This window comes from Microtus pennsylvanicus, chromosome 5, assembly GCF_037038515.1.
Source record: "Microtus pennsylvanicus isolate mMicPen1 chromosome 5, mMicPen1.hap1, whole genome shotgun sequence".
Taxonomy (NCBI): domain Eukaryota; kingdom Metazoa; phylum Chordata; class Mammalia; order Rodentia; family Cricetidae; genus Microtus; species Microtus pennsylvanicus.
Genome location: NC_134583.1, coordinates 44,592,768 through 44,613,840, shown reverse-complemented (window position 1 = coordinate 44,613,840; position 21,073 = coordinate 44,592,768). Strand labels below are relative to the sequence as shown.

Below are 21,073 nucleotides of genomic sequence, written 5' to 3'. Positions count from 1 at the left end.
GTTCTACTGCTGAATCAGGAAAACCTTTCTTATAGGATCCATGGTGTTAAGCAGTGCATAACTCTGGTGTGTGTGTGTGTGTGTGTGTGTGTGTGTGTGTGTGCATGTGTGCCTAGAAATCCTTCCCAAACTCTCTCGGGTTATTAGTGGATTTTAGTTGACCACATTGGTGCCAATTTGTAGTAAGAAGGCCACTTGTTTGTTCTCAGCTGCTCAGCCCCAAACTAACCACAGAGAAATTGTATTAATTCAATTACTGCTTGACCCATTAGTTCTGGCTTCTTACTGACTAACTCTTACATATTAATTTAATCCATTTCTATTATCTCTGTATCACCACATGGCTGTGGCTTGCCAGCAAGTTTTGGCATGTTTATCTCTGACAATGGTTCCATGGCTTCTTACTACTTTGCCTGCTTTCTTCCAGCATTCAGTTTAGTTTTTCCCACTTATCTATTTTTTACCCTATCAGACCAAACCAGTTTCTTTATTCATTAACAATAACAGCAACATATAGACAGAAGGACATCCCATACCAATCCACACCACTTCCACTCTCAAAATTCTACATATCCGGCCCTACTTGAATATATCTTCCTGTAACACTACTGTGTACATACACTCCCACATCCCCGAGCCTATAAGATATACACCTAAAGATACTACACATGTCAGTCTGGATTGGCCAAATTCAGTCCACATATTATGTAAGCTCTCAATCTTTCCAAGACATGGTCCAACTACCATTTATTCCAAAATATAAAATAATCTTTAGGATATACTTCACAAAATTCTCTATTCCACTTTTAAACTTGCAGATATGAATCCCTGATACGCACAACATTGATTCCACCCACATTCACCATTTCTTATCAGTTCTATTGGGTGCTGTTATCCAGCTTCTTCTAATACCACCAAATGCATTTGAGATGGTGTCAGGGGAGGCAGTGACAAGCAGTGTCAATTACTAACAAGGCTGCTTAGCACAGCAGCTGGGAGGGGACGCATCTGTAGTATCTTGCCTCCTACTGGTGAGTAGGTGGTGAAAGTGAACTGTTACTTGTAATGTATATGGAGGACAATATATGAGTGTTTGGGGGTAAGAAACAGTGTCAGGTAAGGGCTGATATCTAAATGGAAATGTGGTTTTGGGGCTGCGGATGTCCATTAGGGTCTGACACCTAGATGTTTGGGGATATATGTAGGGTGTCCAGCACAGCATGGTTTCATATATTCACTGTGGGGAAGCAAGGAGGGTGTGTTCTGCATGGGTTGGGATCTAGCATTGAGAGTGGACTAGTGCTGGGGAGTGTGCAGCTAGTTCCTCTGGCCTGTAGCACCAGCAGTATGAAGACACATTAGCTCAAGCAAATTCTATACATTGCCTATTCTCAGTGTCCCTCTTCTAGTTGGCTGAGGTATTTGAGGTTTTTAAGAGTCAGAACAAAGTTGCCAGTCAGTGTTGGAAGTACCCCCCCCCCCAAATTTGGATAGTGTTCATTCAGCTTCTATACCAGATCTTCATGCAGCAATCTTGGGAACCGCATGGGTGCAAGAGTGGTGAGCAGAACACATTTGCTTTTCTGTCTGTAAATTCCATTGTTACCACCCAGCACTGTACCACCATCTTGGCTTAGAACAGAGATCTGTTGTCTGTTGGGGTGGAGTAGAGACTAGGCTTTCTCTAGAAATCCTAGGGTATAATCTCCCCCAGCCATTCTACAGCGTCTGTGTTTCTTGGCTAATGGCTTTAAAGCTCATGTGGCCACAGTTTGTCTTCTCTAAAGAGGCTGAAACTTATGTAGGTCTCCTTTGTATCTCTTATATGAACTTTGCAGAGTTTGCAACTGGGGTATATTTGAGATTGTGTTCAGTTTTCTAATGGGTTCCCTCTTGTTTGCTTTTGCATACTTGTCCTGTGGTGTGGACAGGCTGTGACCTGTGGTGAGTGGAGAGGAACTCGGGGTGGGAGTGGAGAATGTGACCAGAACAACTTGTGTGAAAATATTTTTCTTCAATACAAAATTAAAAGTATATATTTAGAAGTATACAGGTACATTTACCCACATCGGTAGAGCCAGGCGCTCTTCCGAACTGTGGGAGGAGGTATGGGTTTGCAGTAGCTTTGCCTGACCCTTGCTGCAGCCCTCAAGAAGGTCATGAAGCTGGTACCTGGCTCTTATGGGAAGGAAAGGACTCCACTAAAGAGTAGCATCAAGGCTCCAGGTACATTACCTATGATTCTCTCATCCTCTCAGGATCATCAAGGCTCTCTCAGCTACTCCAACTCCATCAGAAGCAGAACTCAAGGCCACCCTGGCCGAGTCATCGTGAGGCACAAGGTGCCCCAGGTGAAGTTCACCTGCAAAGTGGATGGCCAGTCTGCAGTGGAAATTGTGCATGCGAGTGACACTCAGAAGGACCATGTCAGCTACGATGTGTCGATTTCATTCCTCCAGTCGCCTGCATCCCAGAATATGGGGGTTGGAGCTCCTCCTTATACCCATCAGAGGGAAGAGGTCTTCCTGCAGGCCACCCTCCACAGCCACAATCCCAATCTGAGGCTCGTGGTGGATACCTGTGTGGCTTCTCCTGACCCCAGTGATTTCACAACTGTCAAGTGTGAACTGATTCAGGAAGGGTAAGGATCATGGAAACTCTCCCTAGTTGGTGTTAAATGATCATAGTGTTTCTCTGGGGAACCTGTAGTGTCTGACCTGGAGTACTAACTCAGAAGGGTGTAGGATAGCTCTACCAGACACCCTACCTGTCTCTATCAGACATCCTGCATGTCTCTACCAGACACTGATCAAGATGGAGAGTACAGCAGCCTAGATCTCCTTTGACTCCTGCAAGACCTCATTCAGTACTTTGCTAGCCCACCCCATCTTTTCTAGCCTAATCCTCCCTTCCTTCCTAGATTCCCCTCCCAGGACAAATCTTCAGAACTTTGGCTCACACTGATGAGTCCATGTGTTTTCCCGAGCTAAGCTCTTAGTTAAACCAGCCAGATGTCTTCGAGCTCATTGGTTCAGCAGTGACTTGCCAAGTGAGAACCTTGGCAAGTTGTTTGCCTCTGTGGCTCCTACATATCTTATCAGGTGTTACTGCAAATCTTTCTCTGGGGACATTACACACGTGTCTATTTTCTCCAGATAACACAAAGGACAGCCGCCCTGTTTAATGAATGTCAACAAGATCTAGTAGATTAAGAGTGTTCCTCAGGTCCCTTCTGCCCTTACTGCATTCCTCCCCACTGGATCTATGGTTGAGAGAGGGAGAGTGAAGCATCCAGTTACTACAGTGGGTTTGTCGGCATCTCACTTTGGTTCCCTTGCTTCCCATATTTAATGCTCTGTTTGCAGATGCATTATTTTGACGATTATTATGTTGGGATAAAGATTTGTTCCTTACCTCGATTATCTTGGGTAAGGATCTGCTCGTAGAGGGTTGACCCTTTCTTTGGTTGTTACAAAGCACCCATCTTGGCCCTGACAGTTCTGCGTGCTCTGAAGTTTGTTCTGAACAAAGGAGCGGCTGCCATGCTTCTCTCCCTCCATCTCAGTGTCGGTGTCTGTGTACCGACAGCGCTGTCTTGTAAAGAGCACGTGGATGGAGGTTGTGTGGATTTTCCTGTAATCTATCTCTGTCTTCACATTGGTGTAAATATGAACCGTTCCTATTTAACATTCTCATGCAAGCAGTTGGATCAGACTCTACCACCATTTGTTATATTTGTCTTATGTTCTTTCCCTACCCTGTGCCTACCTTCTCTAACTTCTCTGATTCTTTTGAACTATACATTTACATAACAACACTTTATCTCCTCTTAATATACCACTTATGTCACCCTACAGTTTACAATCTACGTTCTTTGGGTAGTGCTGGGAATTGAAATCAGAACATTGTGGGTGATAGGTAACCAAGCCCTCATCCACTGCCCTGCATTGCCAGGCCTATGATAAACTTTTTAAATAATCTAAGTGCATTTTTAAATATATCATCCACCTTATAATCTTCCCTCTAGGCAAAATAGGTTACAGCTAAAACCTTGACTTGTTTTTCCTGTATTTAATGGTTCCCTTCTGTTTATGACCAGGTATATGGTTTCCATGAACAATGGTGTTAAAATCATAGGTGGTGGTAGTAGTAGTAACATAGTAGTATAGTAGTAGTTGTTGCTTCACAAGAGGGAGGGGAGTGGGAAGATCTCCTTTTGGCATTCAGAACTTTAGAAGCCAGCCTGGTTATGTGGGTTGAAGGAAATTTATGCCATGTGTTAGTTAACCTTTTTGGTTTGGGTTTTCCTCCCCATCAGGTGCATCAAAGACAAATCCTACTCTGACATGCATACCTCTGGGAAGAACGTGGCCCAGTTCAAGTTCAACGCCTTCAGCTTCCTCAAAAGCTACGATGTGGTCTACCTGCAGTGTAAGGTTGCTGTCTGCCGAATCGGAGACCACTCTTCCCGATGCTCACAAGGCTGTACAAGGCGGGGGAGGAGAGGCACAGGCTCTGCAGAGGCCAGAGAAGAACCAACTGAGTACTTCCAAACAGTGGGGCCACTAAAGATCCACAGAGCAGGTCATCAGAGCAAGGCCCTGGTGTGATCTCTCCCGCTGTTACAAGAGTGTGTTGGGAAACTGGAAGCAAGGTCTGTTTCTTACCAGGAAGCAATGTTTGGTCACCCAAAAGCCAGACATTGGCAGCACTGTCTACTCTATGCATTCAGATGGGCAGGAGAAGCCAAGGGATTTCTTCTCTGGGGTTTGTCACTTACCAATCCTGAGCACTAACTTCTAAGGCAGTTTGTCTGTTGTAGGCAATAAAGGAAAATAAAGAATGCTGATTCTGTTATTCTTCACTCTCAAGACCTTGATCATTGTCTTCAAATGTATGAAACATTAGAAAAAGCATGGTTGTCTCTCTTTCTCCTGTGGGCAACAAAGATTGTTTTTAAAAATATCTGTTACTATTTGGGTGCTGATAGGTGGGTGGACCTCTTTCTGTTCTTCTGGAAATATATTAATTCATTTCCAAATACTGCCAGCAATCTCATATAAAAATAAAATAAAGTGTTTTCTGGGAGCCACTGTTCATTTTCTTTAAACTCTTTTAGCAGAACCCTGAATGACTTGGCTTTGAGAGCAACCTTCAAAGGGGTCCATTCAATTGTTTTGTTTTGAAGGGAACAGACTTCCTTTCTCCCGATTTTTCTCTGAGTGTTGAACTCTGCTCTTAATGACCTGCCCTGAAGAGCCAGTGACTGAATTTGAAATGTGGCAACTACTGGGTCACAAAAAGCCAGGAGCTAATGAAAAAGTTCATGCTTTTAGCTACTTTGTTCTTTGTTCTGCCAGATAGAAAGCAGTGTGCAGAGGGAAATGCTTACAAAGCTCTGGCCTTGGGAGTCAGAAGATAATGGCTGATATCTACGCAGTATGTTCTGTCACATGCCAGGCACAGTGCCAACTCTACCTCTGTACTAGGAAAGTCATCCAATCCCAATATATCCTGAGGATGCACCCACATCATCCAGAGGAGGAAATGCAGAGTTGAAATATTTCAGACATTTGCTAATTTAGTGATGATGAAGACAGGGTGTTAGGCCCCTAAACCACTACCCTACGTCCCAGTGTAACTTCACCAATGCACATGAGAGCCAGTCAATAAACATTACCTGAAATCATATCACTAACAGGAAATGACGGTACTGGGCCAGACAGAGAGGCTACAAAAGACACAAGCAGAGTGAGGAATCACCAAACAACGTCTTTTCGTCCTTTCCGACCCCACAGGGAAACCTGCTAATTTGAATTATTTCTTTGGCGAGAAACCAAAACCAGATGTATTCCACCTGCACATCTAAGAGTGACTCCAAGTCACCACCTGAGATTCTGAATATCTAGGTCCACTGTCTGGATAATGGAGTCTAGAATCCAGGTTTCTTTTCTTTTTATACACTATGACCACAGGGAGAGTCACCTATATGATGTGTCTGTCTTGTTAGTTGGTTAGATTTTGTAATTCTTATTTTTAATGTCTTAATCAGCTGACCAATTACAGAGAAGATTCCATGTATCCCAGATAGTGTAACTGTTGTGTGGTTACTGGGAACTGAACCTTATCCTCGAGAGAGCAGCTAGTGTTAAACACCTAGCTATATCCAGGTACTATGAAATTTTCAAAAACAAATTTCTGGTTCTGACAATGATTTCATTGTCACTGTTTGTGGTGAAAATGGTTCTCATGGACTCATATGTTTGAAAGATTTGTTCCCTGCCGGTTGGACTGCTTTGTTGAAGGAGGTGTGTCCCTGGGGGCAGAATTTGAAGTTCGAAAAGCCTAAGAAAGGCCAGGCAGTGGTGGCACACGCCTTTAATCCCAGAACTTGGGAGGCAGACGCAGGAGGATCTCTGTGAGTTCAAAGCCAGCCTGGTCTACAAGAGCTAGTTCCAGGACAGGCTCCAGAGCTACAGAAAAAACCGTCTTGGAAAACCAAAAAAAAAAAAAAAAAAAAAAGACAAAAAAGAAAAAAAGAGGAAAAAAAAGCCCAAGAAAACCCTAATTAACTCCATCTGCTTCTGTGTGGATCAAGATGTGAACTCTCAGCTACTGCACCAGCTCCATGCCTACCTGCCTGCTGCCATGCTCCTCACCATACTGGTCATGGACTCTAGCCCCTGGAACTATGAGCCTCAAATAAATTGCTTTCTTTTATACGTTATTTTCGTCAGGGGTGTTTTATCATAACAATAGAACAGTAACTAAGATACTGTATCTGTGTTTAAGTGTGGTCTATTTGCAGGATGTGGCCCTGGCTTTCTGTTTAAGCTGATGAAGTTTGAAGCTTCCTTGTAAAAGAAACTCGCATAGTAAAGATTCAGATTAAAGGAAATGATAATTAAAATTGTACCTTGACTAGCAGGGGGTGGGGGGGGTAGGCTATTTTCCAGGTGAGATTTTGAACAATTTACAGATGCTGGAATCTATGCTCACAAACTAACTCTTAAGTAAATTGACTTTAAAATCAGGTCAAATCCCAGAGCTCATTGCTGACAGCTTGCCTGCTGGTATTGACAGCTCCCTTCCCAATGGCTGGGGTTGGCAAAGCTCTGTCTCTGAGATGTGATGCAAGCCTTGCCACTCACCTGAGCAAACCACGCTGGCATCCTCATGGTGCCCACAGTTGTGGGAGGATCATCCGTGATGTGTGCATTGCCACACCTTGGCTTCATCCCCCATGCACTGCACATCATCCAGCATGATATGGCCCATGCCTCTCTCAAAGTAGCTCTCAGCTGGGGCTGACATGGCCACACCACAGCCAAGCTGCTGGCACACCACCTTGGCATCTGTCAGGTCCCAGCTGTCATCACACACTGTGCCCCAGGTGCCATTGTAAGAGATCTCGGCCCTCACACCTGTGGCTACCATTCACCAGTCTCAAGGCCAGACCTAGGAATGGAAAAATAGGTGCTTCTGAGCTGTGCCATTGTCCTCATATGCTAGAGTCATCTGCAGGTTGAAAAACATGTTCTCCATGTTAGACACTAGGAGTGACCCTGTGACCTGATCCCTAAAATTGTATTTCTTTATGAGTATTGAAGAGCTGTTAATGCCTGTTAAATTTTTTGTTGGCACATTACTCCTTCATTAGAAATTGTAAGTGAGAAATTATTTAACACCTGAAGACCAAATTATAGCAGAAGATTCAATACGCTCAAGATTTTGAGACATTCTTGCAAGAATTCTATGTAGAGTATATTCTTTCCGTGACATGGCAACATCATTTTCCTTAAAAAGGTAACTGAGAGACATCATTTCCACAATCTCCTATATAAACAATCCTGAATCTCACCCCATCTCTGTTTATCTATAAATTCTAGCAAAACTGCATTTTTACAAAGGTTCTTCAGACAGCTATTTGCAAGAACGAGTGTGGCAATTTTTAACTGTTGAGACGACCACTGTTCTCAAAAGCTGCTGGATTAGCAAACACGTTATCAAAGACATCATAAAAATCAGCAGCTTCTAAAACCCAACCTATGAAGACTGAGTTTGAATCTGAAATAATGATGCAATCAAATGTATCCTTATTCCTTTTAGAAAGCTGAAAAGCTCTACCGTCCCCGAAGTGAAAGGCATTGATGTCAACTCTTCTCATTTCGTCTTCTTTCACCCCTTTCTCTCCCAAATACTTAAAGACTCTGCCCATAAATTCTGTCCAGAACCCCTTCTGGTAAGAATCTTGCATTTCCATAGGATTTTTTTTTTGGTCTGGAGCACACTGTACAATCCAGGTGTCACTATTGACATCTATGATTGTATCGTCAAAGTCACACACCAACAAAACTTTCATGGTTCCAATGACAGATTTGGGTTACCCTAAGATGGCACTTGCAGTCCAATTAATCTTATTTCAGCACTGAATTTAGGTCATTAAAAATTTTTAATTTGCCACCTGTTTTTTGGGTTTTTTTTTTGTTGTTGTTGTTTGTTTTTGGTTTTTCGAGATCAGCCTGTCTCTACCTCCACAACAGTGGGTTACAAATACTTATTACCATATTCAGCATTTTTTTTTGGTTTTTTTTTTTGAGACAGGGTTTCTCTGTAGCTTTGGAGCCTGTCCTGAAAGTAGCTCTTGTTGACCCAGTTGGACTCAAACTCACAGAGATCTGCCTGCCTCTGCCTCCTGAGTGCTGTGATTAAAGGCATACACCACCACCTGGCTTCACTAATGCTTCAACATGTTACGCAGGCACCACCCAGAAGTCAACTCCTTTTTGTGACAACCCTGAAAGGCACCAGCAAAGGAAAATCTTCACAGCAGGCACAACTTTGGGCAGTACACATGGTCATATATTCATGGGTGCAGGGATCGAAGGGTAGAAAAAGGAATGGTTCCACTTACTGTTGCCCCTAGTGGCCCACTAGGAACCTTTTTGCTTCCAGTTCCCATGACCTTAATTTCTTATGGCCTAGAAGTTTTGGTTCCAGGTGGGGGAGCACTCCAACCAGGAGATGACAACAAACATTCCCTTAGACTGAAACTCAGGGCTTCCCCCTGGCCACTTTGGGCTTCCGATGCCCTTGAACCAAAGGCATAACAGTGTTAGGAATAGTGACTGATGAAGATTACTGTGGAGAAATTGGATTGCTTCTCCACAATGGAGGTAAGAAAAATTATGTCTGAAATGTAAGAAATCCTTTAGGGTATCTCTTGGTGCTACTATGCCCTGCAATTAAAGTCAATGGGAAGCTACAGCCTAATCCAGGCAGGGAAACCGGGGACACAAACCCATCAGGAATGAAAATATGGATTATAATTGACATGAGTGTTTCTGTAATAGTGTTAAGAATGTGTCTATACAAGTATTTGTGTTTTCCTTCCTTAATTTCTTATCAGGTACTGTAACATCAATTAAGAGAATACCAGTGGTTATTATGTTTAAGTTTGAGATACTAAAAGAATGTCCTTCAAGTGGTATTGCCTCTTATTCAAAATGTATCGTGCATTTGCAGTTGTATGAGGAACGGTTATATCACATTTCATGTAATTATGACATGGTTAAATATAGAATGTGTTTGTACTTGTACGTGGGGTAGTTATATCAAGTTGGGTGTAATAATGACCTGGCTATTGTGTTCATTTGGGAATTAAGGATGACGTGAGGAGATACCATTGAGAAGGGGTTAGACCTGTGATGACTATTCTTGGTAGTCAACTTGACTACATCTGGAATTAATTCAAATTTAAGAAGGTGTGAGGGATTTTTTTCTTAAATCATCTGAAGTAGGAAGACTCACTTTTCATCTGGGCCCCACCATCTAATGGTAGCCATAAAAGGGCACGAAGGAAGGAATTTTTCCCTTTGCTCTTCACCCCCACCCCTGCTCCCCGCTGTTTCTGGCAAGTCCATTCCTTCACTGGCATTAGAACCTGCGTTTACTTGTGGGTGGCAGGGGGCCCAGACTGAGCACAGCTGTCATCTCCCTCTGCTTCCTGACTGCTGACATTGTGGCCTTCTTCTGTGTGACACATGCTCCTGCCACCATCTCATCCCAGGGGACTGTGCCCTGAGACTGTGAAGGCAGAAAAACCCTCGCTTCCCTTTTCAGTATCAGGAATTTGGTCTCACACGGAGAAAAGTAACCAGTGTGCATATGAATTTGGCAACTTTGAGACAGCCTTGCCAGCATGATACTCAGAATTCAGGCTTAATCAACCCCAAAGTGTTTTATTTTCTGTTAGTAATACTTAGTGATAAGATTTTTATGGTACTTTTTTAACATTTAATAGATGGAATTTAGAAATAATATGTTCTCAATAGTAAAGTTTGGGTTAAGTAAATTATGACACATCCATGTAGAATTCTTAGGTTACTGTTAATATTTGTTGGGGATTGAAACACGGCTCATAGTTAAGCGTGCTTGCTATTCTTCCGGATGACTTAAGTTTGGTTCTCAGAACCCATGCCAAGTAGCTCACAACTGTAACTCCTGCTTTAGGAAATCTGCTACCTTCTTCTGGCCTCTCTGGGCACTTCATAGAGATGGGGTACATATAGACAATCAGGCACATATGTATACCATAAATAAAAGAAAGTTCAAAAAAGAAAGAGCTACAGAGAGCCAGAGCTAGACAGTGTACAGAGAGAACTTGGAACACTTGGCCCTAAATGGGATGTCTCTATGAATTCCCTCCCTTCACATGTGGCCCAGGGAAACCTGCAGAAGAGGGGCAGAAATATTGTAAGAGCCAGAGGAGATGGTGAACACCAAGGGAGCAAGGTCTTCTAAACACCATAGAAATCGACACACTTATGAACTCATAGAGACTGGCACCCTGCACAGGGATGCACAGGTTTGGGGTCTCAGTGCTAGGAGTGGAAGTGGAAACAGGCCCGTATCTCTAACCCAGAAGCTGTCTCCAACTGATAAAAACTTGCAAATGAAAAATTAGTTTACTCTAACGGAGTCTCACTGTGCATACAAACCACTCTTAAGGCCTGACCCCGTGTCCAATAGTAGATGATCAACACAAAACAAACACATTGGTATTTTAGGGTTTTTGACTCATAATCCCTTACCTGCGAATCTTTTCTTGTTTTTCTTACCCTATGGCTCTTACACATTTTGGTTCCCAATTTTCTGTATTTTTTAGAAATTTCTGTGAGTGCCAGTGTGTATTTCTCTATGTCTGAATGTGTTTCTTGTACATTTTCCCTGGCTATTCATTTTGTTTACTTGTTTGTTTTGTTCCATTTGATTTTCTTTGTACTTATTTTATTTTTTTCTTTAGATTCCTGTTTGTTTTCTAATGAAGGAGAGCAAGAAAGAGTATGGACTTCAGAGGGTGGGAATTTGGAGAGGATCTGGAGGAGCTGGGCAATTTGAAGCATAATCAGAATAGATTATATGGAAAAATCTATTTTCAAATTGAAAAGTAAAGTTTTAGCTACACCACAGTTTAAAAAAATGTAAGAAAAAATAAAAAGAATCTCATGTAACAAAATTCAATCAGAATTTACCCCTGAAAATGTCATCTCAGAAGAATCACTTTTCCCTTTGGGCTTAGGAAGTCTTCAACGTAATTTCAAAGTACTTTTAAAAATTTAGGCATTTCGCAAAATGATATCCCATCTTCAAAATTGCATACATGCCCCTTTTTATGGTCTACTAATTCTCCTGCTTACATCGCAACATAGTATATAGGCTCAAGCCTCAAAATGACTTAACACGTTAGAAAAAAAGGACCTTCATAACGATCAACACCACCATGTGAAGGTAAAAGATTATTTTTATTATTGTGCATTATACAAAGAACATAAAAACCATTTACGGAGTAAATAAGAGTATAAACATAACAGAAATTAATTTGAAAATAAACTATTCTACTAAAAAAGAAATACTGATTGTGAAACTTTGGGGCTCCTCCCCAGCCATGTCAGAGTTCTTTGTAGGTGCCACAAAAATAAGTTGGCAGGGTGCCAGAATCTGTATAGATGCTATCTTCATCATAGCCCTGGAGAATACAAGAAGACTCCGCAGTCATGGGTTTGACCCGGATGATCTTTTCTTGAGTGAACTTAGGAGAATTAATACAGCTTTCGTCGTCTCCCCAATTTGCGAATCTTAAGAAAAGACACACACACAAAATGAGCTTAGAATTGTCGTTTTCAGTGAGCTTCTACAATCATGAGGGCTGTATGTGAAGTCCAGGCCTGAAGCCCATCACACCTGTGACACCAGCCTTGGGGTGAAGCTCTCTGCTCCTTCCCTATCTTTTCCTCTCCTACAGTTGCTATGCATGTGAACCCAGGTTGCCAGTTCAAGCAAGCGAGAGGGACTTGCATCCCAGTATCTGCTACAGGTCCCTGAGATGTGGGAATGGTGAAGAAGGTGCTAGAGTTGGCTGGGCTCAGCTCTGGTCTCCACCATATATGTCCCGAGAAAGGGACACCATTACTGCTGACAGCCTGCCTCTCATACTCAAGGCTTCTCTCCCAATCTTCAAACATCTCTCATCTGACTTCCACCCCTGTCAGCTGTCCTCCATGGAGTCTCTATTCTCTTGACCCACTTCACTTTTCCCACAGCCATTGACAATGAATGAGGGGACATGTGAGCTCCCCAGTGAGTAGGAAGAGGTCATTATGGCCACACTCTGTGTGATTAGGAGACAGCTCGTGCCCAAGGCATCCACTGTGGACTCCCCAGTCTACAGTGCCAGAGAGAGGGAAAGGGTGCTCAGCCAGGGCTCTGCTAAATACTGAAGGCACACTCCCTGGTGACAGAAAGGAATGCCTGCACACACACACGCACGCACGCACACACACACACAGTCCAGCTGAGAACAGTGGACTCATAAGCTCTCAACTCCAAGCTTGAAGGAAAACCCTCAAGTTTCTGTCCCCATCTGTCCCCATTCTCTCAGACCTAACAGTGGTCCTTGACTTTCCCTACAAGAAGCCACTGTAGAGGGCCCAGTGTCCCATTACAGAAGTGTTCTTCATTCCTACTAGCATGACTTACTTGACTTCCTTGACTGCCTTCAAGAAAATAAAATAGGCAATGATTAACAGCATAATTGTACCAGTCACCATACCGCAAAAAACGGCAATGAGAATCTTCGTATTCACGTCTAACATCTTTCACACCTGGAAGAGAAGATCAGGCAGCAAAGGTGGCTTCACTCCCAAATTCAGCAGCCACTTGGCCACTGCTGCCCCATGTCCCATCCCCAAGTGAAGAAGAAAGAAACCAAACATGAATCCTCATGTGTGTAAGTAGAAGGAACTCTGTCCAGGGAGGTCCACGCTGACCTCAGGTGGGTAAGAGAGTTTATTTGTGGTTGAAAAGGGATTTGAGGGGCTGGAAAGATGGCTCAGAGGTTAAGAGCATTGCCTGCTCTTCCAAAGGTCCTGAGTTCAATTCCCAGCAAATACATGGTAGCTCACAACCATCTGGAATGGAGTCTGGTACCTTCTTCTGTATACATAATAAATAAAAAAGAAAGAATAAAAAAAGAAAAAAAGGGATTTGAGCCAGGCAGTAGTGGCACATGACTTTAATCCCAGCATCCAAGAGGCAGAGGCAGGCAGATCTCTGAAATTAAGGCCAGCCTTGTCTACAGAGCAAGTTCCAGGACAGGCTCGAAGCTACACAGAGAAACCCTGTCTCAAAAAAACAAAAAACAAAACAAAACAACAACAACAACAAAAAGACTTGATTGTAAAATCCAGTATCAGGAAATGAGGATGACAGAGAAAGTAATTGCTTTGCACAGGGAGTGAGGGACCCACAGCGAATGAGAAGCCTGCACTGGAGCTTCCCACACCTTCTAAACCATGCTTACTGAATCAGAAATCACTCCACCAATACATTAGGGAGACCGGTTTTAAGGACTGAGGGAATGACACAAATTTGTTATTGCCCAAATCTGCTGAGAAAAAAAAGTATTTTGAAGACAGTGTTTTTTTTTTGAGGGGTTGGGAGACCCCCACAAAGAAGCAAAGTAGGTTATGCTTTCTCAGGGTTAAAAAGATTCTGAAGGTATAGAGCCAACCCCTTGCTGAGGCTGAAACAGGCTTGCTCAGACCATGAGCCAGCTTTCTCAGGAGTTTCTTGTGCCTCATTCCAGCAGACTATGTCTCCCTGCTAACCACTTAACCTTACCATCAAGTCCCATTTCCTGGACTTAGTCTAGTATCTGAAACCGAGAGCAGCAAACCCAGAGACAACAGAAAAGAGTCTGACTACAAAGTATACTTACCGAATCAAGCCGTCTAGCACTGAATTAACGACAATTATTTAAAACACGTGCGTGCACACACGCCTCAAAATACAAGAAAACAGTTTCTGAAATAGTATGCTTCAGAAACCTGCAGTTTCTCAAACCCGTGATTTGAGCAGAGGATCTAAACAACTCTCTTAGAGCAGTTCAGAGACAGACCAATGTACTCCACCGAGGGAGAGATAAGGTCTGCCAGGGCTGCTAGAAATTACCACCAGCTCCAAGCCAACCTCTGTGACATCAGCTTACAGCCCCCTTCATCACAATGCCAAGTCCTATCCCACCTCTAGGCATATTTTAGCTTCAAGAAATAGAGACTATTTTGTACCATTTAAAGTCTAACAGTTGGGAGTCTGCTAATCAGAACCTGGTCAACTGTATCAATTACTTAAACAGAATGATAGATGAGGTTTTAAACACCCTTGACATTATAAGCTACAGGTGTTTGGCTGTGTTCAGTTGTACAGTGAAATGAGGTGAAGCTGTTCACTAGGATTCAAGCACACACTCAGCGACACCGGCAGTGTCTCACACCTCATGGTTAAATAACTGCAAAACAAGGAAGTTAAAGAGAATACCTATTTGAGTCAGGCTTCTATTGTTTGATTTTTTTTCTTGTAAGTTGTTTTTCAGGCTCCATCTTTTTATAGTTTAAAATATAAAGAAACTTAGGAGAAAGATCTATCTCTCCTACTGAGATTACTCTTGTTTGAGACTTTGTTCAGAAGCCAGAATTCTCACCAGGACCAAAAGTATTTCTCTGATGAGCAAGTTCAGTTTTCAGCTGAATCAAGTTACCTGAGTCCCTTCCTTTTGAGCCTAACGTTACACCTGTCACCTAGGATCATAGATATCCAAGTATGCATCTTGACTGGAAGTTAAAACTATATGTAGTTTAAAAATAATTTTAAAATTATGCTAAAAAATCTAAGACCATGTCTGAGACTCAAGGAAACCTTTTAATTTTCAACCCTGTAAAATTAAACATTTATTAACACTTTCAACATACAATGGAAAAAAGAGTATACATCTTTCTCACTTTCAGACTGGGCATCCAGGAGGTCACAACTCTGCAGCTAGCCCGCCCCTATCTCCAGGACATATGGTAATGACCATTTTAGGGTCTCACTGTGGCTGGTGAGCTGTGGTTCTCTATTAAACTGTCTGTGTGGGTGGGCTGGCTCTCTGTCCTGACTTCAGCTCTCTAGCTGACCTCTGTAGAGTTGCTGATTTTCAGTTTGTTCAGCTTCTTGTTGTGAGCATGGGAATGGCTTACATTCTTCACACATGTGGAGGAAACACTGAAGCCCTGGATGCATTTCTTCCCACCCTTCCCCTTTTCGGGATAACTTCAGTAGGCCCATCGGCTGGTCTGTGGATTCTTTTTTCTGCCTGTTCACATTCAAATTGGAGCTGGCTGGTGACGTTTTCATTTTGTTTATTGTAGGTTCCAAATCTGTAATATCTACCCCCATCTTCACAGTAGCTTTCTCTTTATTAAAATTCTTTAGGATAACACTATATTTTCTCTTAGTTCCTTAGACATGGCTTTCTTTGAACATATTTTAAAATGACTGAATTAAATCTTTGTTTAAATAGGGCTAAAATCTGGGTCTTTTCAATTGGCATTTTGGTTGATTGCTCTGTCTTCTGTGTGTTCTACTTTATCATGCTATATTGTCATTTTGAAAACTAGACATTTTAAATGGTGTTTTTGAAAGCTAGTCTTCGGTCTCCCAAGTGTGCTGTTGCTGCTTGTCACTGTATTGTAGCTTCCTGAGTGACTTTTCCCCAACCGATTCTCTAACATCTGTGTCCTTTGTTGTGTGTAGACACTGATTTGCCCAGATGCAGTTAATAATTAGGCAAAGGTTTCTTTAAATTCCTGGGAACAAGAACAAGAACAAAATCTTCCAGTCTTTGCTGAGTGACTCTGGGTACCTGTGGGCTATGCCTGCAACACTGAGCCAAACAGCTGAGAACTATGTCTCAGGCCTCTCCTCCTTGGGAAGAGCCTCCAATATCCTCCAGCAGCAGTACCGCAGGGCAAGCTCATACTCTTCTGAGTGTGTTTCTAGTCCTCTCAGGCACACAGCTTTAAATGGTGCACAGTCTTCTAGACTCCAGGAATAAATACATCAGGGCTTTCCAAAACCATATAGTTTGGGACTCTAGGTATCAGGTCAAAGGAAACTCCATTTTCCCAAATTTCCAAAAGACAGAATGGACAAAGGGCCACCTGTGGTGCCTAGTAGCATATTAAAACCCTTGCTGGCCTCCAGGCTCCCTCAGTATCACAAGAACCTGTTACACATTTCAAAGTCAATGCTAGCATCCCAGCCCTCCTCACCCTCCCCTACCCTGAACTCCCCAGCCCACAGACTTCCCTCCCCACAGCTACTCATTGTCCTTATGACCCTGCTGTTCTGTCTATGCTCACTCTCTTTGTCTGCCTCTCTCTATCTTCCTCGTTTCCCTCCCTTCTTTCTCCCATGTTCTCCCTCTCTTCCTGTTCCTGTTCCTCTTTCAGTTCTGCTCTTCTGCTTCTCTCCTTCCCAGCTCCAGTCTGTTGGCCATGTTCGGTTGACTTTTTCTCCCCCTGCTCTGGATTCTTCCAGATGTTTCTGGCTGTTGTTTCTCTTACCTACAATAAAGCCTTCTCCTTAATCATAGCACACAGTGGCCATATCTTTAGTTTATACACTAGGAATAATTGTCACTCAGCTTTTCCTTTAGTTTTGTTTTGTCAACCAGCTAGAATCATCTGAGAAGAGGGAATGTCAGTGGAGAAAATGCCTCATCACATCGGCCTGTAGGCAAGTCTGTAGTGGTATATTCTCGGTTAATGATTGATGTGGGAAGACCCATCCCACTGTGGACTGTAGCACCAATGGACAAGTGGTCTTGGGTTTTATAAAAGAGGAAGCTGAATGAACCATGGGAAACAAGTCAGGAAGAAGTGTTCTTCCATGGCCTCTGCTTCAGTTCCTGCCTTGAGTTCCTTCCGTGGCTTCCCTTGATGAGTTCTAATCTATAAACTAAGGAAATGCTTTTCTCTCTCAAGTTCCCTTTAATCAATGTTTTTATCACAGCAACAGAAAGCAAACTAGCACAGTAGCCAGGGTGTTTGTTGTTGTCAGGTTTAGAGCACCAGGCATGAATTCCCTCTTGTGCAAGAGATCTCAACTCCAGTCAGAAAGCAGATGATTACCTCCCTCCCTCCCCATCACGGTCATGCCACTATTGCTCCAGCAGACACGTCTTGCCTGTCAGGTTAGTATTGTAGTATGCAGAGGTCATTGATGTCTTTCCTACCCCACAGGCCTACAAATCACTTTCTGGCACTTGCAACCTAACCAACAGGAGAAAAGTTTCCCTGTCAGTTTTTTTTTAATTTTTTTATTTTATTTATTTATTAAAGATTTCTGTCTCTTCCCCGCCACCGCCTCCCATTTCCCTCCCCCTCCCTCAATTAAGTTCCCCCCCTCCTCAGCCCGAAAAGCACTCAGGGTTCCCCGTCCCGTGGGAAGTCAGTTTTAACTTGGTTTCTCTATGTCCTACAACTAAAGCATGTTCTCTTTAGACGTAGAGTTTTCCATCCAGTTATTTTGGCCCACTAAGAATGTGTGTTTGACTAAATGTTCCATGCATGGCACTGAGGTTTTTCATTGAGTAAGTTATGTTTTCTACGAGCTGGATTATCTGCCTATGCTGAATACTTTTAGACGTCCCTTTCCCCCTAAGTTTTATATATTTAATATTTTGGATTTATTTATTTATCTGTTAATGTTTTTGTCTGTATGTGTTTATGTGCACCGTGTAACTCATTGATGCCCATGGAGGTTAGCTGAGGACTTAGGATCCCCTGGGACTGTAGTTGTAGATGCTTGTGAGCTGCCATATAGGGTCTGGGGGTAGAACTCAGGTCCTCTGCAAAAGCAAAAGCATCATGCGATCCTAATTGCTAAACCAATTAGCCCCTTTAAAATTATATTTTTTTAATTAGCTAAGTAGCAGGTTTCAATAAGGCCTTTTCAGGATCTTTAGTTTTCTTTGTTTTTCTTTTCAAATGAAGTCACTTTAATTAACTGGGAAATAAAAACATCACGTAGCTAATTAAAGGAAATCATTCAAATACTTTCTAGGCCTCAGTCTCTATATAACTCAGTTCTTCTTCTTCTTCTTCTTCTTCTTCTTCTTCTTCTTCTTCTTCTTCTTCTTCTTCTTCCTTCTTGTTTTTTGATTTCTTTATTATTATTTTTTACTACACTCTTTTTTCATTTTACATAGGTAATCCAATTCCCACTCCCTCCCCTGCTCCAGTTTTATCCTCTGCCCTCCACTCCTCAGAATCAGTAGGGCCACTCAGGGGGAGTCAACAAAGTCAGACACTTCACTGGAGGCAAGGCCCTCCACCTATATCTAGACTGAGGAAGGTATCCCTTCAAATAGAATGTACTCAAGATGCCATTTCAAGCACTAGGGATAAATCTTGGTCCCGCTGCCAGTGGCCCCACAGACTACCCAAGCTTTACAAGTGTTCCTGACACTCAGTGGGCCCAGTTTGTTCCTATACTGTTTCCCTCGCTACCAGTCTAGAGTCAGTGAACTCTCACTAGCTCCGGTCAGCTGTTTTTATGGGTATCACCATCATGGTCTTGACCCCTTTGCTCATATTATCCTATCGCTCCTCCCTCTCTGGAACTGGTCTCTTCTACCTTGGCCCAGTGCTTTGCTGTAGATCTCTGTACCTGCGTCAATCAGTTACTGTATGATGGTTCTTTGATTAATTAAGGTAGTTATCAATCTGATTTCAGGGGTAGGTCAGTTTAGACATCCTCTCTACTATTTGTTAGAGTCTTAGCTGGATTCCTTGGAATTTTCCTAGTGACATGTCTCTCACTAACCCTTTAATGGCTCCCTCAATCAAGATATCTATACTCTTTCTCTCCCTCTCTGTCCTTCCCCCTTCTTAAGCATCCCCTTCCCTCATGTTCTCCTCCTCCTTCCTCTTCCCCCCACAGAGAAACATCAGCGTTTACAATAGCCACAAATAACATAAAATATCTTGGGGTAAACACAAAGCAAAGAAGTGAAAGACCTGTATGACACGAACTTAAAGTCTTTGAAGAAAGAAACTCAAGAAGGTATCAGAAAATGGAAAAATCTCCTATGTTCTTGGATAGGTAGTATTAAAATAGAAAAATTAAGAGTTACAAATGCTCAGATGTATTTGGGAAATTGGTGCTGAGGTTTACTTGAGCATGGAATGGAATTCAGAACTCTGTGAAAGAAAGCTGTATCTAGAGAGCTGATATCACACAGATTCCCAGACTGGAGAGATGGAAGAGCTGACAGTGGCCGTCCATTCAAGCAGGCCACACTTCTGAAAGTAAGTTCTTCAAACGTAGACTGCAGGAATTACAGTTTCCTGTTTTAAGTAAGAGTTTTATTCTTTGAAAATTTCACATGTCACATATGTGTACAGCATACCTCGATCCTACACACCTCCCTCTAAGTGTCCAGAAAGCTTCCTGACACCTCTTTCCTGCTCTTATCATCTTTTTAAATTTTAATTTCTATAACCTACCAAATCTAATAGGTTCTGACAATGTACACATGAGTGAGGTGCCGTCCACCATGGATGGACAAGTTCATAGTGGCCATATCCCAAAGCAAATGATGCCCGGCTGTCCCAACAGCCCCCAGTAGGCTGCATAGGGCTTCAAGAGGCCATTTCTTTAATATGCTGACATTTTAATTGACTTGATCTTTTGTAGGCAATCACAGCTGCTATAAAGCCATAGCCACAGGACAGGAGGACATAGCACTCCTCACCACACACTCTTTGGCTCCCCCTCTTCTGCAGTGTTTCCTGGGCCCTAGTGTTAGAGGTTGATTGATAACACATGCGTCCTCTATGCCTCAGTACCCACAGTCACATATTCTTAGCGCTTTGACCAGTTATGGTGAGCATTAACTATTGCCCATTCCAAAAATGGAGCTTCTCTGACCAAAGCTGAGACCAGCATTGACCTATCGGCTTAAACATAAATATTAAAAGGCAGCTTGACCACATGACCATGTAGGAAAATATGAGTAGTGGGTTCCCATCTAAATCCCATGACCTCCCCAGCCAAGGTTTTTGACTAGGATTACATTACTAGACATGAATTTTCTCCTGTGGAGCAGGCCTCAAATCAATCAGAAAGTAATTTGTTACTCACCCCCCCCCCATCCCATGCACCAAACACTCATGGCTCTGCTGCCTCTTACATATATACCAGAGCATGCACTGCCTGGCAGGTTAGAGTCGTAGGAACAGAAACCAGCATTGAGTAAGACCTCGGGTCATTTTCCCCTAGCAGCCTGCACATCACCTTCTGGCTCTTTGAAAATGAGTCATTAGGAGAGTTTTCTGGTCAGTTTGAGATCGATTTCTTTGTCCTGGCAACAAAGTGTAAGGAGTCTTCATCAATAAGGTCTAACCATCTAGTTATGGCAGGGAACAAAGAACATTGACAATACCTTGTTATTTCTTGGGTGTTTCTGGATCCTCCCTAACCAGTAACTCTTAGGAAGTTAACCTATGGTCAGCATTGTTTCCAAAGGTTTATTTTGGTTATCTAATGGTATTTTTACAAATGTTGGCTTTGAGCAATGAGAAGAAGAATCAGAAAGCGGCAGGTAGGCTCTGGGTGGCTGAAAAGTCTGTTTCCCTGGTTCACTTTTCACCTGAGAGTGTCAGAGTTAAGTGTAAAGAACTTCATTATT

The 21,073-nt window shown here is 42.7% G+C and overlaps 2 protein-coding genes and 1 pseudogene across 2 annotated transcripts; 1 reads left to right on the top strand and 2 right to left on the bottom strand.

The window, feature by feature from the left end:
- The first annotated feature begins 2,159 nt into the window (after window positions 1-2,159).
- LOC142851277 (CUB and zona pellucida-like domain-containing protein 1) lies at window positions 2,160-5,077 on the top strand. Its single transcript, XM_075975157.1, has 2 exons — window positions 2,160-2,641; window positions 4,319-5,077. Exons 1-2 carry the CDS (start codon window positions 2,160-2,162, stop codon window positions 4,608-4,610), a joined length of 774 nt encoding a protein of 257 aa, XP_075831272.1. The 3' UTR covers window positions 4,611-5,077.
- Window positions 5,078-7,645: 2,568 nt separating this feature from the next.
- On the bottom strand, window positions 7,646-8,452 carry LOC142850800 (pyridoxal phosphate phosphatase PHOSPHO2-like; annotated as a pseudogene).
- A 3,498-nt stretch (window positions 8,453-11,950) lies between these two features.
- On the bottom strand, window positions 11,951-13,154 carry LOC142851276 (protein FAM24A-like). The gene is made up of 2 exons (XM_075975156.1): window positions 13,039-13,154; window positions 11,951-12,137 (listed from the first exon to the last, which is right to left on the bottom strand). The coding sequence occupies exons 1-2, from the start codon at window positions 13,152-13,154 to the stop codon at window positions 11,951-11,953; spliced, it is 303 nt and encodes a 100-aa protein (XP_075831271.1).
- Between the last annotated feature and the right edge of the window lie 7,919 nt (window positions 13,155-21,073).